Here is a 26,588-nt window from a genome sequence, read left to right on the forward strand (position 1 = left end):
CCCCCTCTGACTGGTGCGGGACACCCACCCCCTCTGACTGGTGCGGGACACCTCCCCCTCTGACTGGCGCGGGACACCTCCCCTTCTGACTGGTGCGGGACACCTCCCCTTCTGACTGGTGCAGGACACCTACTCCTCTGACTGGCATAGGACACCTGCCCTTCTGACTAGTGCGGGACTCCCACCCCCTCTGACTACTATGGGACACCTACCCCTCTCCTACTCAGGGGACTCCTGCCCTGCTCTGACTCTTCCCCGCCTCTGCCTGTTGTGGGACAGCTTTGGACCCTGGAGGACTCATTCCTTTCCTGACTCACTGGGACAGCTGTCCCTGAGTCCAGTCCCTTCCTGCCCCTCCCCACCATGATTTTTCTCTGATTGCCAGGCCTCTCCTCTCCCACTAGGGAGCCCTCCCCTCTCAGACTGTTACTCTGTCATACCCGCAGCAGGCCAGCCTCCCCCGACCCAGGCCTTACTTTCCTTCCTTTTGCACCCAAACTGTCCACCCTCCTCCCGCTCTTCCATCTGGCCTGGTCCTCTCATCCTGGGGTCGTGGCGCCTCCTCCTCCATCCTTGTTACTTGGTGCCTTCCCTTTGCCCTGTGTGTCCCCAGGCTTGGCGGGCCCCCAGCACTCTCAGTCACTCTCCTGTCTGCCAGATCCAGCTTTTGCCCCAGGGAAACCAGGGTCTCTTAGCACAGCACCCCCACTTTTCACTGTTGTCCCAGAGTGTATGCTTGACGTCTTTCCCTAGTGCATTTTCCACAGAGCGTAGGTTTGGGACCATGCGTCTGCTGATGTCAGCTGCCTCTTGCTGGCTCCTCAGTGTAAGGACCAAAACTTGGCAAAAGCATGGGGTCACAGGAGGGTTCGTGAAGAGGAAGCAGGTGCTGCAGCCTCTCCTTCCTCTCCCTTTTCAGAGATGTATTGGGACAGATCTCCCCCCAGTTCCCAGCCCCACCCCACAGGCCTCTGAGCAGGACGGTCCAGCCTGGGCCTGTGGGCGCAGCAGCCAGCAGCCTCCCCAGGGCCCCTCCCCAACAGCCTCAATGAGCCCTCTATTCTGGCCTCCAGGGCCCTCCTGAAAGATACATTGATGGGCCAGGCTTCTCCCCTCTGGACTTGGGCGGGTGTCTCATCCTGGGCAGTGGGGGGGACTCCGGTGAAGCATGCGTTTGTTCAGGCAGTGGCCTGGAGGCTGAGTAGTCTTGGTGTTCTCACTGGACCTGATCACAGAAGGCGTGTTACGCCCCAGGGCGGTGGAGAAAGTCCTAGACTTGCAAGTGTATATGAGCCACTTTGTGTCCCCTATGATCCCTCAGCTGAGGTGTCCGTCTGAGCATTTGATGCCTTCTGTAGCTAAAGCCTTCTTCCCCCTAAAACTGTACCCCGCTGTGGTTCCTGCCACACTTGCACAGCCACAGCCGTGTAGTGAACGTGTTGGTTTCAGCTGTTGGTGCAACTGTGCACCTCACCTGCTGTGCTTCCTTGAGCCACAGAGGTGGTGCGGACAGACCCAGAGTGTGACAGGAGCAGGCTTCGTTCTGGTGGTGTGTCCCCCCCAGCCCCCGCCCACGTGTGGCCTCTGAGGTGGGCTCGTGCAGGCTCACAAGTACACGGCCCCTTTCATCTGAGTCTTAAGACCCTCTGGGCAGCTCTGTGGCAGTCCTCACGGCAGCCGTTGGGAGTCGCTCTGCAGATACTCGAGTGTTTCCTCTTTCAAAAACAGCGTCTCAGATCTGAGAGAGCAGGCCAGCATCCTGAATTGGGTCAGCACCGTGACAGGGACGTCATTTCTTTATCTTGTAGACATTTGTGGAATGGTACCTGGGACACTGGAGAGAAAATTTAGCAAGTGCTCTTTTCCTTTCACTAATACTCGGGACTGTGGCTTTAGGAATTTTATGTGGATTTTCCTTCTCATGAGACCAAGACAATTACTTAGACAAAACATCCTGATAATAGGGAAATCTGGGAAGAGATTCAGTTTTTCTTTTTGTCTCTGTTTCTTTTGACTCCTGCTTGTTTATCTGTAACAAGTGCAGTCACTCCCTGGAACTCACAGCTTGGGGTTCCCAAGGAGAGCGCTCCTGCGTCTGTGTTCACCCGGGGACATGCCATAGGGAACGAGGCATGGTGCAGACACTGAGTGCCAGTGCGGAAGTGTCAGATCCCCACGCGTCCAGAACGGCTGCAGCGGGTCCAGCCGGGCTGCGTGCCTCCTGCGGTGCTGACTGCTGTGTCCGGGGAGCCGGCCCTAGGGAGAACAGGACAGAAGATGGGTTCGGTCAGGGGCAACCCCACTGATTTGGGTGGATGGTGAAATTTTAATTGCGCCCCCTTATTTTCAGGCTTTCAGGAAAACAACCCTGATAATGGGAAGTGTTTTTTGGAATGTGGCTTTCGAATGGAAGGGTAACTTTTTGCTGAACGTCCTCCTGACGTATAACCTTGACGATACAGCTTCAGCACACACAGCCGTCCTGTGATGTAATGAACGCAGACGGTGCCGGGCTCCGGAGCTGGGCTGCCCGCACCGTGGACAGAGCGGTGTGTGGATGGCCCCGGCCCCTGGGAAAGCTGGACGTCTTTTCCCTGTCTCCCTTCCTGTGGTCGGCAGAAAAACGGCCCCCCAGGATGTCCACATCCTAACCCCCAGAACCTGCAAGTATGTGACGTGGTAAGGGGGGGGGGAACAAAGGTAGCAGATGGAAGGAAGGGTGCTGATCAGCTGACCTTGAACTAGGAACCGCATCCTGGGTTATCCAGGTGGGCCACGTAATCACGGCCGGAGGAAGCAGAAGACAAGAGGCAGAAGAGCAGGGGTGGGGGTAGCGGAGGAGCAGAGATGCAGTGTTGCTGCTTGGAAGGTGAGGAGGGGCTGCAAGTCAAGCAACGCTGGCACCTCTAGAAGCGGGACCGTCTGGGAGGAGGGTTCTCCGCAGGAGCCTCTGCGGGAATGCAGCCCTTGATCTTAGCCCAGTGGGGCCCATCCTGCAGGGCTGTGAACAGGTGTGTGGTGTCAGGCCGCCGCATCTGCTCGGAGTCCACACAGCAGCAGTAATAGAAATCCCACTTCTCTCGGGTGGTTGGCTTATAAACAAAAATGGCTGAAAAAGAAGTTATCGTGAGCTGTGTTTAACTTGCTTCAGGAAGCCGTCGTGAGTGCCTGCTGTATGCAGAGTAAGGGGGTGGGAGGTGTGGAGTTGCAGCCTTAAGGAAATTGCTATCTGGGAGGAGGGCCTCAGTTAGTCCCTGAAGGACACACTTGGCTACTGTGACTTGTTCCTTCCTTGTTTCCTTCTGCTGCTCACCCCATTCAAACTCGAAATGAAATTTTCAAGTACAATACAGCTTTGGTGAGTCCAAAGTGGGAGAATGCCTTGAATCGGGTAACATTTTCGCAGAGCCTGGCCCCCAGCGGGTGTTTGATGTTCACTCTCCTGAGACACACCAGCACTTTCTGAGACTCTGAAGCCCTGGGCCTCTGTGTCACTCTGCGTCACTCTGACAAGTGCAGGGTCAACAGGCTGAGCTCTTTCCTCTCCAGCCAGGAAGTGCACATAGGCAGCGAGCAGAGCGGGGACTCTGAGACCTGCCTGCTCTCTGGACATGAGCTCTGGAGAACCGTTCAGTTCATAGACTGTGGTGGGGAAGGGGAAGCTGCTGTGCAGGACGGAAGGCCTGAGGGGCATAGGCACAGTCTGAGGGGGGAGGCAGAGCCTGAGTGGGGAGGCAGAGGAGGCCTCCTTATCTCGGGGCTGCGCTCTTGCTTCCTGCCCCTCCTAGATCCTGGAAGGGAGGAGTTTTGCTCTGGCAGCTGCAGTTAAACCTGTTTGTTCTGCCACCTGCCACACACCTGAGGGAAAAGGAGAATGAGACCCTCTGGGCTGTGGGCTGTGTCAGGAGTAGCTGCCACCTTTCTTCCGAGCCTTCTGTAGAGTCCCGTGGCAGGCCCAAGGATGATCTGAGAAGGTAGGGTGGCCGCTCCCTCTGGGGCCCAGGACAGGAGCGTCTCCCTGGCAGTGCCACTCCCCTTGGAGTCCAGGGACCCACTTAGGAGTGGAAAGACACAGGGTTACACCTTGCTGTTTCAGGCCTGTGTTATAAGGAAGTACTGGTGACAGAAACCAGAAATGTAGGGGTGCCGGTGAGCCATTCTTGACACCTGTCTGAAAAAGAGGGGCTGGGGAAGAAAGTTGGGCCTGGAGCAGCCTGGGTGGTGGTAGTGGTTCTTCTGGATGGCTCTTTCCAAGGATCTTGCCCTGCAGCACGGCTGGTACAGGAGAAAGGAGCCAGTGGGGTGCGATCCCCGGGGGTTTCTGAACGGGAGAGAACTGGTTGCAGGCCCACCCGGACAGGTGAGCACGGCCAACCAAGGAACCCGTGGCGTTTTACTGGGGCGGTGTGGTCCTGCTTTTCCTGGTGGTATGAAATCAGCCCATTAGGCTGCAGAAGGTGGGGCTACCAACCTTCTTGTCACAATACAGCAAGTATTTAAACTGCTTAGCGCTTTGAGGGCTATGGGCAAGGGAGAGCTTCACACAGGCCCCTCCTCTAGGAGCAGCTTTGTCCATTTAACACTCACCTTCACTGGCCAATTTCTGTCGGTGTTCATAGCTGGAAGTTTGGGGGGGGGGTGTTTTTGTTCTTGTTTTTAAATAAAAACAAGCTCTCGTTCTGCACAAGATAGGCAGCTCGCCGTCAGTTCTGGGTGTGAGCCATCCTGGGGTTGTGGAGAACAAATGGAAAAGCATCTGATTTTATTCTACAAAACGGAAGTAATTCCTAGGGTCTTAATGGAGGGATGAGGATCAAGGTTGGGTTTTGATGCAAAGAAAAATGGTTCCAGCGGTGAAAAGGAATGTTCTGAAAGACAAACAGAGTTCCACTCCATTATCACTGGAAGTGGTCATTCTCTTATTAACAAAAGGTGACGGGGCCCCAGGTGCTCTGCCCGTTGGTTAGGTCTTGGGAACCAGCCTGATAAGGCAGAGCCCCTGCCCTCCAGGAGCCCAGAGTCAGGCAGGACAGATGGTGGCAGTACGGTGTGGTCCGCGTTGTAGCCAAGCCGCGCCCCAGAAGGAGGAGGCACAAAGGACAGTGTGTGAGGAGGTGCATTTGTTCCCAGGGCTGCCATGGCAAGTTTCCACAGACGTGGAGGCTGGAAACCACACGCACGTGTTCTTAGTGCCGACGCCAGAAATCCAGTCTCTGTGTCACTGGGCTGAAATCAAGGTGTCAGCGGGTTTGTGTTCCCTTTGAAGGCTCTAGGGGGCAGTCTGTCCTTGCCTCTTCCAGCTTCTGGGGGCTCCAGGCGCTTCTGGGCTGTGGCCACATCACTCCCCTCTCTGCCTTTGTGGTCATGTGGCCTCTTCCATCACTGTCTAATGTCCCTCTGCCTGCCTTTTATAAGGACACTCGGGGTTGCATCTAGGGCTCCCTTGGATCATCTCCTCATCTCATGATCCTTAACTGAGTCACATCTGCACAATCATTATCAACATATAAGGGGACACTCAGGTTCAGGGGTGAGGCCTGGACGGGTGTCCACAGGAGGGAAGCTCACTGGTGGTGGAGGAGGTCCTTCACTGTAGACATAGGGCAGGAGGGGAAAGGGACAGCAGAAGCATCACTATCATGGCACAGCCAGGGACTTCCAGATCGTTCACTGTGGTCAGGGAGATTGTCATCCCAGGTGGCAGAAGCATCACGCACAGGGGCTTGACTGTGGGCTATGGAATTGTAAAAAGCCCAGCATTGGGGGTGTGTGTGAGGGGGAGCTGAGGAGTTTGTCCTTTAGTGGGACAGCTTTGGGATCTAGCAAAGAACTTTAGTCTGGATTCAGTTTTTAGAAAAATCATTCTGTCAGTTGTGTGGAGGATGGATTTGAGAGTGTCTAGACCAGGGTCACGCACACTTTCTGTGGTAGTCCCTTTGTTTATCTCTGCGGGCTGTAGAGTCCTTCACGTCGCTGCTATGCTCAGTACTTACAGGATGGCCCAGCCACTTCTCATCAGGTTTACTTATCAAGCTGGGCCCTCCGGGCAGGTGGGCGCAGGTGCTAGCAAAGTGACGAGGGTGGCAGGCAGACAGGAGCGGGCGATCTGTGCCGAGTCCTGCAGCGTCTGACTCAGCCAGCAGCGCGACTCTTGTACTGTTCTGTCACAGTTTACCTGCAAAGGAGCTGAGGCCTAGGGGTGCCAGGTCGAGCAGCTGGTGAATGGCAGTGCAGGTTGGACCTGGATGGTCTAGATCACCAGGAGGCCACGGTGAGATGGGACCCAAGTCTGGAGCCGCGGTACAGACCAGACCAGCGAGGGGGCCTGGCGCCTGCTGGGATGTGAGGAGGCAAGAAGGTGATCCGGCTGTTCCCCAGGATGACCTCTGAGGTCTGGGAGAGCCCTCGGCTGGTCAGTAAATTCCTGAGGGAGCCCGTTCAGGTGCCCGCCGGCAGACAAGGCTCAGCAGCTGGGCCTGCTGGGCCTGGAATTCAGGGGACAGGTGCAGGCTAGGAAGGCGCAGGGAGCCCTCACTGTAGTGCTTGTGGCCCTGGAGACTGAGGTCATCTCAGGGAAGAGGCAGAAGAAGAGTTGGGTGGTAGGGAAGGAGCTACAGCCCCAGGGCCTGGGGAGAGGCAGGAGGAGCAGGACCTGGGAGAGTGTCACCGTGCAGTCTCACCGTCCCTGCTGGCAGGAGGTTTAGCCATAGGACATGGAGCACCCTTAAGAGACTGAGGGGTGGTTCTCTTCTGTGGTGTTCAGGGACAGGGAGGGAGCAGGGTGTCACAGGGCTGGGAGGGGTCTCTCTCCATTCATTCAGAATTGGGGATTCACCATCGCTCTTCAGGATGGTGAGGGACAGGGAGGGACCAAAGTGTTAGGGGTTGGGGGTGGTTCTCTGCTCACTCACGGATAATCATTCATCCACAATATTTATTGGGTGCTTTCGGCATACCTGAGGGTGTAATCTGTAATCTGGAGATCAAATGGCCACTCAGGTGGCAGATTTGGACATGTTTGTAGAAGGTGAAGGAACCAGAAGAGCAGGCATAGCTAAACTGTCCCCAAACAGTGGGACGGGGCTCTTTTTCCCTGGAACCCCTGGAGCAGGGCCAGGCAGCCTGGTGCATGAGATGTGTGGTCATCGGGGCTCCACCCTGGCCCCCTACGTCCTCTGTGGGAAGCCAGCGGGCAGGAGATGTGACAAGATGACCAGTGGCAGGATGGCGACTCAGGAATGGAGAGGGGGCAGACCAGGGCCTAGTAGGATGACACATCACAATGGTGACACCAGGCTACCCCTCGGTGTGACAGCCAGGGGCCGGATACAGGGCTGTGGATTTGCAGTCTGACCAAGGGGGCGAACGGGTCTGGAGCTGATGGGCTGTTGAAGGTGTGGGCGTATTTGTCATTCCTTCCGCAAATGCGTGCGGAGTTTCCACTGTTGGCCCCGCCATGGACCAGGGGTGTAAGCTCGCGGTGGGCCAGCCCCTGCCCTGTGGCGCTAAGGCCGAGCAAAGGTAATTACACAAGTTGCAGGGGGCGGTGAAGAGAAGGAGCAGGCTGCCGAGCTGGCGAGTGGGCAGGCACGAGAACGCGCGCCGGTGGGAGGGGGACGGGGGGGAGCTGGATGTCCCTTTTGCCGAGTCTTCCTAAGGGACATCCAGAAAAGAAAGTGAGCTAGCCGTGCAGAGGCAGGAGTGGCCCGAGCAGGGTACGTGTGAAGCCGTGGTGGCTGGTGGGCACAGAGGGCGCTCTGGGAGGTGAGGTCCCGCGAGCCATGAGGGTTTACTCCTGCAGCACACGGTGATATGGTCTGATCTGCTCGTGGGGGTGGCAGGGGTCACTGGTTGCGGGGGGGGGGCAAGTAGGTCAGCAGGGAGGGGTGTGGCAGCAGGTGGGTGCAGGGGTGGGGCTGGGGGGTGACCGAATCGACAAGCTTGCTGTCGGAGCAGCTGCTGTGAAAGGAGAGTGGGGGCCACACCTAGAGGGCTCCAGACGCTCGTGGTTCAGAACTTCTGGTCACAGTATAATCTTGTGCAGAAAAGGGCATCTCCCAGGGTTTCAGGGAAAGTTTTGCCCCAGGCAGCTGTGAATGTGGTGGCTCCCCCATCACCAGCACTATTTCTGAGGGAGGAGTTGGGGGCAACGAGGTTTGAGGAGAGGGAGTAAGACTTACTTGGAAATCCTAAGTTCCAAATGCGTTAGGAATCCAGGCAGAATTTGGAACAAGAGGTGAGATGTGGGAGTTGAGAGCTCAGCGGCCACGTCATGCAGAAGAGCGATGCCGGGTGGCTTGGGCCCAGCCGTAGTTTGTGAAGGCCTGGGGTTGGGTGCAGCAGAAGGGGGGGCAGCGGCTGGGACCCCTGTTTCCCAGCTGAGAAGGCTCAGCCACTGGCTCTGTGGCCACAACGGACCTACTTCTTGGGGAGGAGGGAGTCCTCGCCCAGGAGGGAAGCCTGGGACCAGCACCTGAGGTGAGGAGCGGGAGGGCTTCCCAAGCCTGCCGCCCACCCCCCACCCCGCACGGCACCCTCCTGGCACCTTGCTTGCTCCTTAGAGGTCCCTTTTCTGCACCTGATCCTATGGGCAAAACCTAAACATTGGTCCAAAAGCAAGAGAAGGAAAGGGCTGGCTTCCACATGGAACCATTGCCATGTTTTTCCACTCTCTGCGCCAGCGGCCTGTGGCGTGGACAGGAGCTCGTCAGTGGCCCCTGCACAAGGGCTGCATGGACTGGGTTGCAGGGGAGGGGCCCCGGTGGTGCGGCACTCCCCAGTCCCCACCCTTCCCGCTGCCACCTGGCAGTGAGAGGAGCATCTGCCCCTGAAGTCCCGTTGTTGGTTGTTTGGGGGCAGGCGGCAGAAATGTCCAGCCGGGGGACTGTCCCAGGCCGGGACATATTGAGTCACAACTGAAGACAGAGCCTGAGCGCCGCAGCCCGGGGCTGACGCTCTGCTGGTTCTGCTCCCCCAGCTTGGCAGCTGCCCTGAGACAGATGCTGGCCTGGCGCCGCCGTGGCCATGCCGACCAGGCTACGTGGTTTGTGCTGGGGACGTAAGCTGGGGGCAGGTGGTGAAAAACTGCACTTCCTGGCCGCTGCCACCCAGCTGTCCTGCTGCACTCGGGAGCGGGCCAGGGTCCCAGGCCAAGCCAGGCCCCAGGTGAAGCCAGCTGTCCCTTGGGGCCAGTGTGCTGATGCTGGGCTCCAGGCCATGAGGGCCAGTCAGATGCTGGTCCCTGTGTCATTTACATTAATCGAAGGGCGCCAGAGGAAAGACTTTGCCAATTTCTGTTTAGCCTAAATCTGTTTTATATATACATTAATATTACAGAAACCTTGCCCAGGAGGAAGTCAAGACTCGCTGGGTGAGCATACGTCTGCTCTGTGCGCTATCCTAGGAGCGCGGGACACAGTTGGACAAACACACTGATAGCTGTGTAACATGGTGTTGGGGGGTGGCAGAAGCCAAGGGGGGTGCTGTTGGGAGCAGAGCCCTCAGGGAGAGCTTCTCAAACGAGGTGACATTCGATGAGCGTACACATCTGGACCCTGTGCTGCCCTGTCCTGCCCAGACCCCTCAGCACCCCCACTCCCTCCCTCCCCACTGCTGCGCCCTCTTTCTGAGCTGGTAAAGCACCAGCCTACACAGAGCTTGCCCTCACTGAGCTTTTTTCTTGCCAGTTGAGACAGAGGAGATGGAATAACTTTGCTTTGAAAAGACTTCTCATCCTGCTGAGTAAGAGTAAATAGAGATGGTGCTGGAGTCAGGGTTTAATTAAGCCAAGGAAGTAGTAATGGCCACAAAGTCGTGATGGTGCCATTCTGGATAAGGCAGCCTTCAGGCTCTGCACCCTCAAGTAATTGGGAAGCCTCTGTGCTTTGCAGGTCGCTGACCCCTGTCCTCTCTGTCTGGGTGTCCAGGTCCCGCCTGCCCTTCAGTCTGATGCCCGTCCAGCCCTCCAACCACCTGGAATGGAATGAGCCTATGCACGCCCTCCGGATAAGTGTGGGGGGCCTTCCGGTGCTGGCGTCCATGACCAAGGCAGCGGACCCCCGCTTCCGCCCCCGCTGGAAAGTGATCCTGCCGTCCTTTGTGGGCGTTGCCGTCCTCTGGCTGCTCTACTCCCACCGCCCACCCCCAGGCAGGCCCCTTGTGCCCAACGCCCACAACTGGAGGCTCAGCCAGGCAGCTGCTGACCGGTACAATGACACCTACCCCCTGTCTGCCCCCCAGAGGACGCCGGGCGGGACTCGGTACCGAATTGCAGTTATTGCCGACTTGGACACAGAGTCTAGAGCCCAAGAGGAAAATACCTGGTTTAGTTACCTGAGGAAGGGCTATCTGACCCTCTCAGACAGCGGGGACAAGGTGGCTGTGGAATGGGACAAAGGCCACGGGGTCCTAGAGTCCCATCTGGCTGAGAAGGGGCGGGGCATGGAGCTGTCTGAGCTGATCGTCTTCAACGGGAGACTCTACTCCGTGGACGACCGGACAGGAGTCATCTACCAGATCGAGGGCACCAAAGCTGTGCCATGGGTGATTCTGTCCGATGGCGATGGAACGGTGGGGAAAGGTAGGTCGGACCATCTCCGTCTCCCGGCTTTGCCTGGGGTGTTAGGGGACAGGTTTCGGTTGACTGCCAGTTTGGTTTGTGTACATGCGTGGTAGAGCATTCACGCAACCAGGAGGAGGGAACACCAGGTAGAGCCATCTCCCTCCTGCTTCTGACCCACGGCCGCCCCATCCCAGAGCAGGCCTTACACCGAAACAGGCCCTCCAGTAGGAGCGGGTCCTTTCCAGGACAAGTTTGTGCGCCCTGTCCGCTGCTGCTCTCGGCACTTCCGGGAATGAGTCCCTTCTTGTATCTTCAAAGGTGTCTTCAGAGCACGTGGCAATGACAGCCTCCAAGCATCTTACCTTTAAAGCCATGGTGTCAGATTGCTCCCATTTTGAACTGAGACTGTATTGGAAAGGCAAACTGCGCTGTGTAGCACTCCTTTCTGAACATACAGCAGGAGGAGTGTCTGTGCGTGCGTGGCAGTGACTGCACTTGAGTGGGATCCGAGCTTGGAAATCCTCTGTGACCCACTGCTCTGCCGTGTGCTGGAAAGGAGTTACGGCTTTTAGGCGGCGGGGAGCACAGAGCTTCGAGAGGGAGCCGGAGTGGCCCAGAGCCCCAGACGGGCAAGGGGCAGGGAGGCTCTGGGCACGAGCGGGAGAGTTGACGAAAGCCTCCATGCTTGCCTGTGCTCCCCACGTGGGTCTGCACCCTTCAGGGAGCTAAACGCTGCAGGCCCCTCTCAGGTCAGAGGAGTGGCAGCAACTAGCGGGGCCTGTGGGGCACGCGCTGTCTGCCAGCCCTCCATGCAGTGATGAGACCCCTTCAGTGCTCGCCCACGCCTGGGTCCAGGGGCAGGGGACCGTCCGGACGTAGGGTTCAGAGAAGACATTGGTTGCCCGATTCCTGCCTTAGTCTGTCAGCGTTTATGCGCAGCCGTTGTAGGTCTGTTCTTCCCCGTTGGGTCAGGAGGAAAGTAGAGCCTCGGGTTGTCTGTGGTTGGGTCATCAGAAAGGATGGAAGGCCTGGTAAACGGAGAGGCTCTTTTCTCAGAAGTGACCCAGGGAAGCTGGTGAGGCCCCCGGGACCACAGGAACTTAGCAGGTCCCTGCAGAGCCACCTGCAGAAAAGCATTCTGCAGCCTGCTGCCATTTCTCGGGGTGGGCCGCAGCCCTGGGTCCTCAGGGCCAGCAAGAAGCTTGCAAAACATCTGGGAGAGCAAGCACAATTTAGAACGCAGGGTGCATGGGGATTAGCGTCCCACACAGCCTGAGTGCACTCAGCCTTCCAGGTGGGCTCACAGCAAGTAAACTGTCTAAGAAGGTAAACACACTGATTGGAGTGGACTCTGAGCCCCCACCAGCCCCTCTTAGCTCTGGCTCCTGGCGCTTCCCCTCCTCTCAGTGGGCGCCAGGCACCGTTGTGAGGACCCACTCTCTGCCGTGATAATAACCCCAAGCGCTTCCTCTTGCCTGGGGTTGGAGGTGGTCGTGAGGTTGGGGTGTACAGCTTGAGAAACAGAGCTTGGGGATCAGAGGAGATTGACCAGTGGCCGGCTGGGCCTTGGAGAGTGGAGGGGCAGGTGCAGCGCCAGTGGCAGGAGCCATCTGAATCCGTTTAGGAGAGGCTGTCCCAGCAGCGGGTTCCTGGATTGAGTGGCTGAAGAGAATGTGACAGGTCCTAGAGGGTGGGGAGGGGGGAGAATAGAAGGCAGAGGGCAGGTGCCCAAATGCTGACCCTCTGGGAATGGAACCCTGAGCCAGACTGTCCTGCCCTCTGCTCTCTCATCATTGCCTCGCGGGAGGTCCAGCACGGGTGACCTCTGATGCCCAAGGCTGCCGGACCCCGCAAGAACCTGGGGAGCAGAGGCGTGGCTGTCACCTCAGGCACGCTCCCTCATCTCCTTGTCCCCAGGCTTCAAAGCCGAGTGGCTGGCTGTGAAGGACGAGCATCTGTATGTGGGCGGCCTGGGCAAGGAGTGGACCACCAGCACGGGGGAAGTGATGAATGAAAACCCAGAGTGGGTGAAGGTGGTGGGCTGCAGGGGCAGCGTGGACCACGAGAACTGGGTGTCCAGCTACAACGCTCTGCGGGCCGCTGCAGGGATCCAGCCTCCAGGTAAGGGACCAGTCCCGCCGGCGGGGGGCCTCCGACGGATGCTGGTGTGCTGCACGTGCGCTTCCTCCGACCATTTGCTTCCGAACTCAGCAGTGTCGTTTCAGGCTGTTTTGATGATTTCTGTCTGTGATGGCTGCTTCTAGCTGGGGACAAATGAGCCATTTGTTCTTCACTCTCCCCGGCAGATTGCCTCCCGCTGTCTCAGACTGCAGCCCCCTCCCACCCGAGCTCTCTGGCTGTTCGCTAAGGGCAGGGCTTGGGCCTCACTTCTGACCCAGTAGAAGCAAGGTGGACAGAGCTTGGGCTCTTCGCCTCACCTTCCAAGAGCTGTTGTGGTGTGTGGTGGGAAGTCATGGTTCTTGGAGCGGCCAGGGAGCCCTAGGCTTAGGGAGCATGACACTGAGGACATTGCCCCCAGATAGAGGGCATGCTACTTCCTTTTCAACTTCAAGGCAGCCTCTCCCCCAACCCCGATCTCTGCCTCACAAATCAAACCTGCTTGTTTATTTCGCTCCCTTCCCCGGCCCCGCTCTCCGTGCTCCTTGGCACCAAGGAATCAGAAATGCAGACAGAACTCATGGCCACAGGTGTCCAGAGATGGGGCATCAGGGACAGAATGGCCTGCGTTGTCTTTGTTACTCTGGTAATCGAGAACAAGGGCAGCTGGAAAGGCCTGTAGGACAGAGGGAGGTCTGAAGAAGATCGAGCAGGCACGCTGCCCCAGCGGACGGGACAGGCCACCTCGCAGCGTCGGCAGCGGGAAGCCCGTGCAGGGAAGGAGGCCCCACGGGCACGCTCCTGTGTGGTGGACAGTCCTGCCCGCATGGGGCGGGGCCAGGCCACCGGGTGGTCTGGTGACCTGTGGGTCTGTCGTGTGTCCCCAGGCTACCTCATTCACGAGTCTGCTTGCTGGAGTGACACGCTGCAGCGGTGGTTCTTCCTGCCGCGCCGGGCCAGCCACGAGCGGTACAGCGAGAAGGACGACGAGCACAAGGGCACCAACCTGCTTCTGAGCGCCGCCCAGGACTTCGGTGACATCTCCGTCAGCCACGTGGGGGAGGTGGTCCCCACACATGGCTTCTCCTCCTTCAAGTTCATCCCCAACACCGATGACCAGATCATTGTGGCCCTCAAGTCTGAGGAGGACAGGGGCAAGATCGCCACCTACATCATGGCCTTCACGCTGGACGGGCGCTTCCTGCTGCCAGAGACCAAGATCGGCAACGTGAAGTATGAAGGAATAGAGTTTATTTAAATTTACAAAACTCAGACCAGCAAGGCCCAGAGGTGGACAGTTTTCAGCTCCATCAGGACTCAAATTTTATAAAAACCAGATGGCTGCACTTTTCTGTGGTGTTTTATGTTGCTTTTTTTTACTTTTTGGAGGAGGTGTGTGCCTGGTTCAAGGAGTTCAGTCAGCCCCAGGGTCCTGGAGCTGCGGAGCCTGGAGTCCTCAGCCCTGGGAAAGGGGCCTGGTGCCCAGGGTGTGCTGACCGGTGTGTGCTCTGCCATCTGGTGGTGGGAGCTGGCCCCTGCAGGCATCCTAACCTGGGGGCCCTCTGTAACCTGGCTTCGCACTTCCATCCGACCTCCCTTTCTCCTCTGTTTGTTCTTCCCTTCAGTAAATGTTTCTTGAGCTCCTTCTGTGCGTCAAGGCTTGTGCCCCTTCTAGGAGCTAAACAGCGAGTCCGAAGTGGACCTGCCTGTCAGGAACTCCCAGGCCAGCTCCTTTTCTTCCTTCTTCGTGAACCTCGTGCATTAAATCCACTTCTCCGGGTTCCTGGAAAAGAATGTGTCTATACTGCAGAGAATTACAGGGATGTGTGGGTGAGGGCAGACCTCCAGGGACATATCTGCCCAAATTCTGCAGGAAAGGACACAAGCTCGCTCGTTTGTTCTCAGCCTCACATCAGACAATCTCCACTTCATGTGACCGACTCCAGTTTTTCCCTTCAGGAAAATTCTGTGGCAATGCAGCGCTTTGAAGTTGTAATTATTAACTTATTTTAATTAAACCAATTTCCTTTCTCGGCATCACCATCTGATCACACAGAGCGAGTCTCATAGTTAACTTCATTCCTGGCAGTGGAGGAGTTTGGAATTAAGTTCTCACAGTTGGTCGGACAAGTTTTTAAGCGTTTCCGAGTCCTTGGTCAAAAGATACAAAGATAAAACATTGCTTTTTATGAACAACTATCAGAAGTTGTCATGCCTTTAAAGACTTCCACAAATGATTATCTTTTACTTCTGACCCTACGTTCGCCACACCCACCCTGGGTCCCAGGCGCTGGGCTCAGTGCTTGAGATGTCAGCGAGGATTCGCATCTGGTCCCATGGCTTCTGTCCGCTGACCTTTTATTCCCCCTTCACGGGGGGCTTTGCAGTCTCTTCTCTGGAAACTTCGCACAAACCCTGCTTGTCTGCATCCCTTGGCCTCTTCTCCATGCTCCAGGGCAGAGGCAGAGAGAGGGTTTAGGACAGGTCAGCCAGGATTGGAGCCAAGTAGGACCCCACCATCAGCCCACAGCGCCCCTGCCCTGAAGCAGCGCCCCTCTCCCCTCAGGAGGTTGTGGGGTACCGTGATGGCCCAGGAAGGGCCATCAGACTTTTCTCAGACTCTAATACAGCTGCTAGGAAGGAACCCAGTGAGGATCCCTCTTGCGCTGCTGTGTGTTTCTTCCACTATAAAACATCTATCGAAAGAATGTGACACGTTTCTCTGGAACTCAGCTCCCGCTGGACATACCGTGGAAGACCCAAGTCTTTTCTGACTTTGCCTGGCCGGACTCCCCGACTCACTTTCTTGATAAATGTCACTGATGTTGGGGCTCTCTGAGTTTTTAAGACAGAGATGAAATTAGGACAGTCAGAGGACTTGGGACAGTCACTAAGTTGAGACCTTTCTGATGGCATCTCAGCCTAGGTGCCCTGAAGAGCATTTTCACCGTCAGTGATTTTTGACTCTTTGAAAGGTAGACATTTTTTTGTTTCTGTATCTGCTGCTGTCAGCATAATGATTGTTCCTTCCAACAGGAGCCATTGTTTTGTAAACAATAAAGTGCCAGAGGGGCTGTGAGCTCTCTTTGTCTCCTGGTCTGTGTTGGCTGGGGGCCAAGGGCCTGGCAGAAATGCCAGAGCCCTGGTGATTCACACGACAGCTCCCCAAAGGGTGTGCTCTGTCCTTCTGTTTTGGGGCTGGGGTCTGATATGCCATGGGAGTTCATGGGACAGGCACCATTCCAGATGGGGAAAGACTTTTCTGAAAATGAATTATCCAGTCCCAACTTTTCCTGAACCTGGAGAAACTCTTTTGGTCATGGTGGTTAAGAATATAGACTGTGAAGTCACTCGCAGACTCCAGTCTTGGCCCCAACATTGGCGCTGTGTGACCTGGGACACTACCTAACTTCTCTGTCCTTTGGTTCCTCATCTGTGAAGGGAAGTTGCTCTCGTGAGTAGCCCCTGACACTTGCTTAGTGTGCACTCGTGCACTCCGTGGCTGCCCGTGCAGTGGAGCGCTCCGGATTGGGTGATGAGGAAGATCCCAGGAAAGAGGTCTAGACCCGTTAGGGCTTCGTTAGTGTGGCTGTGAAGCTGCAGGGATGAGACTGTTCCCAAGGGCGTGCAGGATCCCAGGATGCTCTACGTTGAAGCCTTGGGAGCACTGGAAAAGGAGGGGCTGATGAAGAAGAGAAGCCTGAACTGGAGTAGGAAAGATCACGAGAGTGTCATGTCTTAAAGCCAAGTGTGCCCGCAGTTCCTTTTGTGTCTTCAGACCCTCCCTGCCCCTTCCTCTCCCCGCCCTGCTCTGATCCCCAGAGGCTGACCTGAGTGAGCCTCATCTGAGCCCTCTGCGATGACCCTGACTGGCAGGAGGGAGGAGGATGAGCTGGGGGGTCCCCGATTCCCTCCTGCAGGGTTGCCTCCCGCACAGTCTCACAAGGCGGGTCCCTCTACTCTCTCAGCCTACGCTCCAGTGACTGCTCCCTGCTTCGCCCCTTCTGGCCTGAGAGTGGTCTGAGCTCCAGATACCACTCTACCCCTTGTGGTGTCCCTACCCTGCTCACTCACACCCTGTAAATAGCCCCTTTCTTAAAGCCTCCTTAGTGACCCCAGTTTGAAGCCGTTTGTTTCCTGCAGGGAGCCGGACCCATCAAATACCACAGGGAGGTCAAGTAAGGAGGTCTGGAAGTATCTGTGAACTGAGCAATAGGAGGACCTGGCGTTCTTGGCAATCCTGGCGAGAACCATTCCAGGAGAGCCGTGAAGGAGACTCCAGAGTGCGTCAGCCTGGGGCGGGACCAGACAGGGAATTGCAAATGGAGGAGCAAGGAGCTGAAAACCAGCCCTTGGCCCTTTGAGCCTCCGGACTCACACAGGTGGTGACTTTGGTCTATAGGGTATTCTCATCTGTTCAGCACATAACTGATCAGCAGAAAGAAAACTCCCGAAAGCCACGTTGGAACTGAGTGAAAGAAAGTGACACTAATTTCTTCCCAAATGTTAATCCTGTCATGTGCACTTTAAATTGGTAAGTTTCGAGGCAGATTATACCTTAATAAAATTGTTCTAAAAAATCTAAATAAAACAAAAATAAAATGCCTTCACACAAAGAAAATTCTGACCACAGATGGTTTTACTGGTGAATTGTACCAAAGATTTAAAGAAGAAATGATACCAAGCCCACACAAAATTTTCCATGATTTTGGACACTTCCCCACTCCTTTTAGGCTTCCCACTATCCTGATACCAAAACCAGAGAAATATATTACAAGAAAAGAAAAATCTAGACCAGTTCCCTCATGAACATAGATGCAAAAATATTTGGCAAAAGTTTAGCCGGTTGAATCCAGCTGTATATAAAAGTGAAAATAACTCATGAGAAAGCATGGTTTACTCCAGGAATGCAAGGTTGGTTTAATATTCTAAAATCAATGTAATCCACCACATTAACAGACTAAAAAGAAAAACCATATGATCATCTTCAAAGATAGAGAAAAAGCATTTGACAAAATTCACTACCCATTCATGATTTAAAAAGAAAACTCTTAGCAAACTTGGCAAAAAAGGAATGTCTCTAACCTGATAAAGTGTGTCTGCAAAAAACCTACAGCTGATGTCATACTTTGTGCTGAAAGACTGAATGTGTCGCTCATACATCTGGGAACAAGGCAAGAGTGGCCACTTTCACCACTCCCCCCCCACTTAACTTCTTATACTGAAGTCATTTTAAACCACACAGATATTGTAAAACTCAGATAGTGTAGCTCTGTTCCCTTCATGCAGGCTTCTTGGTGCTAACACCTTACAGTTGTCACGACTAAGCACAGTGATCAGACCCCGGAAACTGACATTGCTCTCATCACTTTTATTTGCAGTCATCTGATGGGGTATCCCAGACAGTATAATTAGGCAAGGGAAAGAAAGTCATTCAGACTGGAAGAGAAAGAGTAAAACTGTCTTTATTTTTATTTGCCAATGACAAGATTGACTAGATAGAAAAGCCTAAGAAATCTTCAAAAAATAGCTCCCAGAACTAAGTTGAGTTTAGCAAAGCTAAAGGATGCAGAGCGCCCATACAGAAATTAGCTTATTTCTACGTAGCTACAGTGAACAATTGGAAACTGTGAAATTGATATAAATACGTGCAAGATCTGTAGACCGAAACTGCACAACACGGATGAAATCAAAGGAGACCCAAATAAATGGAACAATACACTCTTGTTGGATGGGAATATTCAATTCTGAGAAAGAAGAAGTCGAAGGATTTATACTATCTGGCTTCTAGACTTAAGATGTATTAAGCTATAAGCAGTCAAAGCTGTTGTATTGGCGGAAGAACAATAGACGTGTAAATCAAAGGAACAGAAAAAAGTCCATAAATAGACGCATATGTGTGTGGTCCGTGGATTTTGGGCCAAAGTGCCAGGGTAGTTCAGTGGGGGAAAGACTGTTTTTGCTAAAGTGATGTTGGGACAAGTCTAATCTCTATGGAAACAAATGATTGAAACCCTTAACTCCCACCATTCACAAAATTACCTCAGAATAGATCATAGGACCAAATGCAAGAGCTAACACTAAAAAATTCCAGAAGACAGCGGACTTTGGGTCAGGCAGAAACGTCTTCAACACGGCACGAGAGAGAATGAGACTTTGAGCTTCATCTACACCTGAAACCTTGGTCATTCAGAAGACGCTGCTAAGATGAAAAGGCATGAAAAGATAAAAACAAAATTTGTGGATCCTATCTGCTAAAGGACTTGCCTCCCGAGAACGTAAAGACTGTGTGTACAACTCAGTAATAAGATAAACAGCCCGATTTAAAATGTGCCTGAGCTCTAAACAGGCACTTCACCGAAGAGGACGGCTGACAAGCAAGCCTATGAGGAGGTGCCCAGCAGTGTTAGCCATTAACAGCACGATGAGACCCCGCTGCGTCCCCACCAGAATGATGCCTTGAAAAAGACTGGTAACGCCAAGTTTTGGTGAGGATTTATAGCCGCCAGGACACTCAGACAATGGCCAGTAGGGATGCTGAAGGGTCGGGCCACTGTGGGAAACAGTGTGATAGTTTCTTAAAAAGTCAAACATCTAGGGGCGCCTGGGTGGCTCAGTGGGTTAAGCTTCCGACTCTTTTTTTTTTTTTTTAAGATTTTATTTATTCATTTGACAGACAGAGAGACAGCCAGCGAGAGAGGGAACACAAGCAGGGGGAGTGGGAGAGGAGAGGAAGAAGCAGGCTTCCCAGCAGAGCAGGGAGCCCGATGAGGGGCTAGATCCCAGGACTCCGGGATCACGCCCTGAGCCGAAGGCAGACACTTAACGACTGAGCCACCCAGGAGCCCCAAGCTTCTGACTCTTGATCTCAGCTCAGGTCTTGATCTTAGAGTTGTGAGTTCAAGCCCCACACTGGGCATGGAACCTACGTTAAAAAGGGGGGGGCACCTGGGTGGCTCAGTCGTTAAGCATCTGCCTTCGGCTCAGGGCGTGATCCCAGAGTCCTGGGATCGAGCCCCACATCAGGCTCCTCTGCTGGGAGCCTGCTTCTTCCTCTCCCATCCCCCCTGCTTGTGTTCCCTCTCTCGCTGGCTGTCTCTCTCTCTCTCTCTATCAAATAAATAAAAAAAAATCTTAAAAAAAAAAAGTTAAACATCTATCACATGACCCGGTAATCCTTTCCCTAGGTATTTTACACAAAAGAAAGCAAAGCTTGTGTTCACACCAAGTCTGCTCCCCAAACGGTCCTAAGAGCTTTATTCATAACAGTCACAACCTGGGAACGTCCCAAATGCCCATCAACGCAGAAATGCATAAGCAAACTGTAGTCCGTCTATATGGGGGGCTAGAGCGGAGAACAAAAATGAACCAGTTACTGGTATCTGCTGACATCAGTGAATCTGAAAGCATCGTGCTAAGTCAGAGGAGCTGGATACAATACATTACATATTGTATGTTTCTATTCATACGAAATTCTAGAACACAAAAAGATCGGTGGTTGCTGGGGACGGGGGCTGCTGTAGGGGTCTGACTGCAAAGGGACATAAGTGCACTTTTGGGGTGATGAAATGTTCTCTATATCGTGGTTGTGGTCATGGTTGCCGTCTGCATCTTTGTCAAAACTCATTCAATCCATGCATTTTATTATATGTACATTGTATCTCAACCCAATTTTTTAAAAAGAGAAGCAGGTGTTGCCTGAGCGGGTGATCACTGAGCAGATGTTGCCTCGCCGCACCTCTGTTTTCTCACCTACAAAGGGGGCTGAGAGGAGCAGCTGCTTCCCATCGCGGTTTGAGTATTATGCATGTGGAGGTCCGCGGCAGTGCCTAGCTGCTTGGACATCGGGCGAGGGGGTGGGATAGCCTACAAGCCAGCTGAGCGTTCTCTCCTGCCTCGGTGGCAGTGGCTCCTTGGTGACAGCAGCGTCATGCACACCATCACAGCTGGGCCCAGGTGTCCGTGGTGTCCGGGGCTTTCAGTCTCCTTCTCAGAGCTGAGCCCCTCCTCTCTGGAGCAGATCATCTCAAGCTCTGGTTCCAGTCGGCTCGCAGAAAGCCCCGGGGAGGAGATACCCATACTCTGATTCCACGAAGAGGTCTCAGTCTTATATTTTACTCCCTTTGACTTGAAGGACTTCTCAGGACTTTGGGGCTAAAGATTCAGCAACTTGAATTTTAAACTCAAGTTTTCAACACTGTGAACATTAAGAAAAGGGAAGCTCAGTTAGAATGGAGTGGGGCGGCCGGCAGGGGGAGCTCTCACTGCAGTGCTGTTGCCAGCTGCCGACCCTGCAGGAAGAGAGCACCGTGCACCTGGACGCCACTTGACTACCCCACCTGGAGGAAGGAAGGTTTCTTCCTCCCCCGCAACAGCCCAGCCAGTGAGACGCCCCCATTCTTTCAACTCCCAGTTCACTGCAGGGGGCTTTCTGTTTCTAATAACACACCCCCCCCCATAAAAGAGCCTCCTCTTCTTTGTTTGGTGGACCTGCCTGTGGTTCTGCCATTGGTTGCGTATTCCAGGTTGCAATTCTCTGCTCTTCCTGAATAAACCGATTTCTGCCGGTAGGATAATTGGGGCAGTTTTATTTGTAAGGTTAATGCCACCAACACCTCCCAAAGGACTTCCTTTGTCTGCTTTTCCTGACGGGCAGCTTGTTTGGGCAGAAGTCAGTGGAAACTATGTGAAGGAAGGTTCTGGAGGTTCTGTGCCAACAAACCCGAAGCTCCTTCAGTGGATGGGATTTTAAAACTCACTACGGTCTCTTGGCCAGTGCTATTTCCAGATGCTTCTCCCCTGACTATCTGCAGTTTCGTTGGAGGGAGCTAGGTGAACCATGCCACTCCCTAAGACCTCCCGTCTTGGGCAAATAGCCATTAAATGCTTGACCTCGGGCCTCACTCTCTGGAACCGCAGGGTGCCAGGGAAACTGTCTGCCAGCGGCTCTCAGCCCTGGCTGCACACGGCAGCCACCTGGAAGGCTTTAAAATGCCAGCGCCTGTCCCCACTCCAGAGATGGTGACTGAGCTGACCTAAGCATCAGAAATTGGTAAAATTCCCACATGATTCTCATGTGCAAACCAGGTTGGGGGCCACTAGGCTAAAGAGACCTGGGGACATTCCAAGGGACAGCTCTCATCCCGAACCTTGGGATGCAGGTGACCAAAACAATAGAGGGCGTTGATTGCCTCATTGAACTGCAAATCCCAGGACTTGACCTTGACTTCAGGCCAGGGGGAGCCAGGGGCGCAGATCACAGCGTCAGACCTACTGCCTCCACATTCTGGCTCTGCCTGCACATCCCCTAGAGGGTCCCTCCGAGAGCCAGAAGCTGACTCTCCACGCGCTGGCTGCCATCACGGCCCCTCGCTGACACCATCCCTGTGGCAAGGGGCCTGAAGGGCTCTGAGCTGCCAGCTCTGGGTCAGACTCCGGGGCAGCCTGGGGTCCTCAGACACAGGCTGGGAGGGAGAGTGCGTGCTTCCCCAAGGGAAAACCGCGGTGGTGCTTTCTCTTGGAGGCCAGGGATGGCTGGGAGGTGGGCTCAGCACTTTCCAGCCACTCCAGAGGCTGCGTCCCCTGCCCTGCAGGGGGTGAGACGCCGGGAGAACAGTAGGCATGGGGGGTGTGGCGTCCTCTGCTGGTGACCAGAGCAGGCTCTGGGGGTCACTGCTGCGTGTGGGGCCCAGCTCTTCCAGTTGCTGGCTGTGTACCTGGGCATGTTGTCTCATGTCTCGGGGCCTCCCTCCCACTGTCAGGGGGACCACTCCATATGGCCTCGCAGAGGGGGAGCCTCTCTGGGAGGTCAGGCATGCCAAGCACTCAGGCCGGGCAGACCCATAATGAGCGGTCTCCACCCTGCTGGCATTGTGCCAGACTCAGGACAGGGCTCAGAGCATTCCGTGGGAGCCCACAGTCATGCCGGCAGGTGCAGACCCTGCCTGTCTGCGCCTACCCTCACTCTTCCTCCTGCTGCTCCCCCGCCCCCGCTTCCCCTCCAAGCCTCCCCCAACGCCAGCCCTGGGGGCCCGTCCAGCTTGGAAGATGTAAACATTCCCCTGTAGCTGTTGGCCGTCTTGCTCTGCTTATGGTCAGCTATGCTGCTACCTCGGGCCACCGCCGCCCGGACATCCACAGTCAGAGCTGAGTGGAGGGAGGGGCCCCGGGAGCCTTGTCGGCAGCCAACCCCAGAAGAAACCCAAGTCAGGTGGTTTCTAGAAATCGAAACTAGACTGTTTTCTCTGGTATTTCCTGGGACCAGCCTGACCACACTCCACACTGGGAGGGTTTTCTGGGTCGAAGCACAGCCTGCAGAGGGATCCTGCAGCAGAAAACTGAGAGGCTCCAGGGCAGCTATCAGTAGTTGGTTGCCTCAGGCAGGTAAGCTCATGCCTCCTGCTCTCAGGTGGGTGTCCCTGTCTCTACCCAATGTCACCTAGAGGGTATAATCTCCCTGTTTTTACCCAAATGGGGATCTGGTGTCCTTCCTCAGCCCAGGGACCATCATTCTCTCTCCCAAATCCATAGGGTCTCTGTATGTATAGTTGCCCAGGTTGCTCACTGCACAAGGACAAAGGGGCAAGCAGGCTTGGAATTCAGCCCAGGGTGCTTTCACCATTTTTTGCATTTCGGCCCAGGCCTACATCTGTCCAAAGGAAGAGTATCTTTTTCTAATTTGCAAAAGGCACCAGCAGGCAGCCCTATCCCAACTTCTCATACAAGGGAGTCAGGCTACAAGAGGTGGCCATGGCCACCCCAAGGGCAGCCACATTTGCATACAATACGCCAGGTGCATGATTGGCCATTGTTAATGCAGAACCGGGGTGCTGCCTCGGGGTCACCAGGCGCTGACCTGTAGGGGTGCGCACAACAGCTGCCTCGTGCTGCACTTCCTGGGCCTAGGAGTGGTGCGGGGGCCACGGGGTTCTCATGAACCAGAGAGACAATGACTGGCTCCTCCACATTCGGTACATGGGGGAGACAGCAGGTGGGGAGCAGGTTGGGGATGAAGATGAAAAGCGTGCCCCCAAAATTCTAGAGAAGCAAGAACTCCAGGCAAAAGTTGGAAGAGCTGGGCCTCCCATGCCCTCTGTGCCCCACCCAGGCGGACTGTGTGGCCTTGGTGGCCCCAGCCTCTCGAAGCCTCTGTTTCTTGGGGACACTGACCTGAGGCAGGTCCCCACCCAGCCATCCGCTCAGCATTTCCTTCCCACCCTACTCCCCCAGCCCCTCTCCAGCTGCAGAGTCAGTCCCAGACCTCAGCCCTGATCCCCCTCCTCCCCCCTCCCAGCCACTTCCTCTGGCCCTCTTTGTCACTCCTGCCTGCCTTTCTGTGGCCTCCTGATGTGTCCCCTCCCTTCAGGGGCTCACAGACAGCTCTCCAGGCACTCCCACAGGGGTCCAACTGCCTGAAGATAAAGCCCTACCCTTAGCGAGACCCGCCAGGCCTCTCCTGATCTGGACACCGCATGCCCCCCGCCTCCTCCCTCCCACCATTCCCACCCAGCCCTGCTGAGGGCCACGCCCAGGGCCTGGTTTTCTGAGATGGGCTTTTGTTCCCACTGTCCTGCTGCTTAGAGACCTCTCCCAGGCCCCCTCCCCTTTGTCTGGGCAAGTCTTACTCCTCCTTAGAGGACCACCCCCCGCCCCCGGAGGGGTGAGGGACCCCAGTCACGAACTCACAGCTCAGAGGAGCCTGCCTGCTGTCCTCCACACAGAGGGTCTAAAGGGTTCTGGACAGACAGGGCATGGTCCCGAGGGCTGTCCAGCTCTGCTGTCTGACTCTGCTGCTTCTTTCCCCCGCAGAACGAGGGCCTCCTCTCCCAGGAAAGTCCATGGCCATCCCACCGCTCCTCTGGATGTGGCTGCTGGTTGCAGGGACTCAAGGTGAGCTGCGCCCCAGGAATGCTGAAAGTGGCAGTCTGAGAAGCTGCCACTCCCCGTTCTGTGGCATCGAGCCCTCCTTGTAGAAAATCGAGGCGATGTTCTGCTCGGTGCCTGGGTCACTGGGGTCAGCCCAGGTCTTCTCTCCTGCTTGAAGCCCTGGTTATCCCAAGTGATGGTGGCTTATAGGTTCTGGGGGATACCAAGAGATTCTCCATTCCATCCCGTGGGAGCCAGAAGGACTGAGTGGTAGGAGCCCGTCAGACAGGCCAAATGTGGGGGGTGGGAGGGTCATGAGTCCGGGCCCTTCCTCACAGTCAGACTTCCGGAGTTCTAGACGCTGTTCCTCATGCTCTCTGCACCTCGGGCTGGTCCTGGTGACCCTATGGAGGCTGGCTACACCCCCAGCTGCGAACTGCCCTCCAACATGGCGCCCAGCTCCTTCCCGACCCTGTCCCAGAACAAGCCCACTTTCTCTCTGCACCCGGCTCATTCTGCCAGTGTTTCTGGGGGTCCCTAGGCCTGCTGCCCCAGGACTTGCCCCACAGCCCTCCCAGTGGTCCTTGCTGTGATGTGCATGGTGCACCCCAAGCCCCAGACACCCTCAGGGGGGTCAGCATGGGCCCCTCCTCCCCCCTTCTTCCCCGGGGTCCTACCTCCCCTACCCTCAGGTGCTGGGGCTCCAGTTGCCCCTTCTGCCCCTTCTCCATCCATGGAGGAAGGACTCAGACCTCAAAGACAAGAAAAGGCGCTTTACCCTCGGGGGGGGGGGGGCACGTCTTCCACTCCTCCCCAGTGGGTGAGGCCTCGAGGATGGATGGGGGGCTTTAAAGCTCATGGTGCAGTGGGCACTCCCTTGGGGAGAACTTGACAAGTGACCCTCCCAGTTGGGGGAAGTAAGGGGCGGGGTGGTGCTTCCCCGCTGGGACGGAGGCCCAGCTGCGAGGCCTTCATCCCTGCTGATCTCTGTTCCCTCGGAGCTCTGTAGGTGTGGAAGATGGGGACATGCGGCTGGCCGATGGGAACACCGCCAATGAGGGCCGCGTGGAGATCTTCTACAGAGGCCAGTGGGGGACCGTGTGTGACAACCTGTGGGACCTGATGGATGCCATCGTCGTCTGCAGGGCCCTGGGGTTTGCGAATGCTACCGAGGCTCTGGGCGGAGCCGCCTTTGGGCCAGGTAGGCCTGCCTGTCCCCAGGTCCTCCAAAGCTGAGACTCACTGCCATGCAGACCCCCAGGAAGGGACCTTCAGCTAAGACACACACATGGCCTTCCTACTCACGGAGCACTGGCAAACATGTGAAATAGTGCCGCGGAGGCTCGGACGGGCCATCCTGTTCCCTCACAGTGCGTCCCTTCCTGAAACAGTCCCCCCGAGAAGAGTCTGGTGCAGGGAGATCTCCACCAATGCAGCCAGTGATTCTGACAACAGGGAAATAGTGCAACTCCTCGGCGATGGGGGCGGGGAGGGGACAGAGACTGCTTCGTGGCACAGTGCTCCCAGCATACTCCGCTCGGACAGCCCCAGGTTCTAGCCGGTGGTGGATGGCGTGGGGGGCATGAGGGAGCGTGAGGTCACGCATCAGGAGGCCTGCAGACCGCTTCTCCCACGGCCACTCTCCTGCCTTTGCAAGGCTTCTGGGGGAGCAGCCCCAGTGCACAGGCCCTTACCCCTGGGACAGAGGGCTCCGGCACCCCCCTCCCAGCCCCCATCCTCCTTGCTGTGCCACCAGGCGCGGGCCCGATCATGCTGGACGAGGTGGAGTGCACGGGGACGGAGCCGTCGCTGGCTGAGTGCAGGTCCCTGGGCTGGCTGAAGAGCCATTGCAAGCACCGTCAGGACGCCAGCGTGATCTGCACCAATGGTGAGCCCTGGGCATGTGCTCCCTCTGCCCGGAGCTCCTCTGTGATGCCCCCTGGCTGGGAGGGGACAGAAGAGCCTCCAGAGCCCACCCCTCACAGCAGCGGTCCCAAACCGCCCCCCACAGCGGCTCAGAAACGCTGCGTTCCCCCCCCCCCCG

General features: G+C 55.8%; 1 protein-coding gene across 4 annotated transcripts in view; it reads left to right on the top strand.

The window, feature by feature from the left end:
- Positions 1-9,904: 9,904 nt before the first annotated feature.
- The window catches only part of CANT1 (calcium activated nucleotidase 1), a 21,041-nt gene continuing 4,357 nt past the window's right edge, over positions 9,905-26,588 (top strand). The window contains exons 1-5 of one of the 4 annotated variants that reach the window (XM_008693825.2): positions 9,933-10,579; positions 12,479-12,682; positions 24,488-24,568; positions 25,554-25,745; positions 26,301-26,432. In XM_008693825.2, coding sequence (XP_008692047.1) covers positions 9,949-10,579; positions 12,479-12,682; positions 24,488-24,568; positions 25,554-25,745; positions 26,301-26,432 — 1,240 coding nt within the window. In that variant the 5' untranslated portion in view covers positions 9,933-9,948. Of the gene's footprint in view, positions 10,580-12,478; positions 12,683-13,566; positions 15,764-22,905; positions 23,063-24,487; positions 24,569-25,553; positions 25,746-26,300; positions 26,433-26,588 lie in introns of those variants that run through there. The other 3 variants (XM_008693826.2, XM_008693827.2, XM_008693828.2) reach the window with 3 other exon arrangements.

Source organism: Ursus maritimus, unplaced genomic scaffold (assembly GCF_017311325.1).
Source record: "Ursus maritimus isolate PB19 unplaced genomic scaffold, ASM1731132v1 scaffold_24, whole genome shotgun sequence".
NCBI classification, from domain to species: Eukaryota; Metazoa; Chordata; class Mammalia; order Carnivora; family Ursidae; genus Ursus; species Ursus maritimus.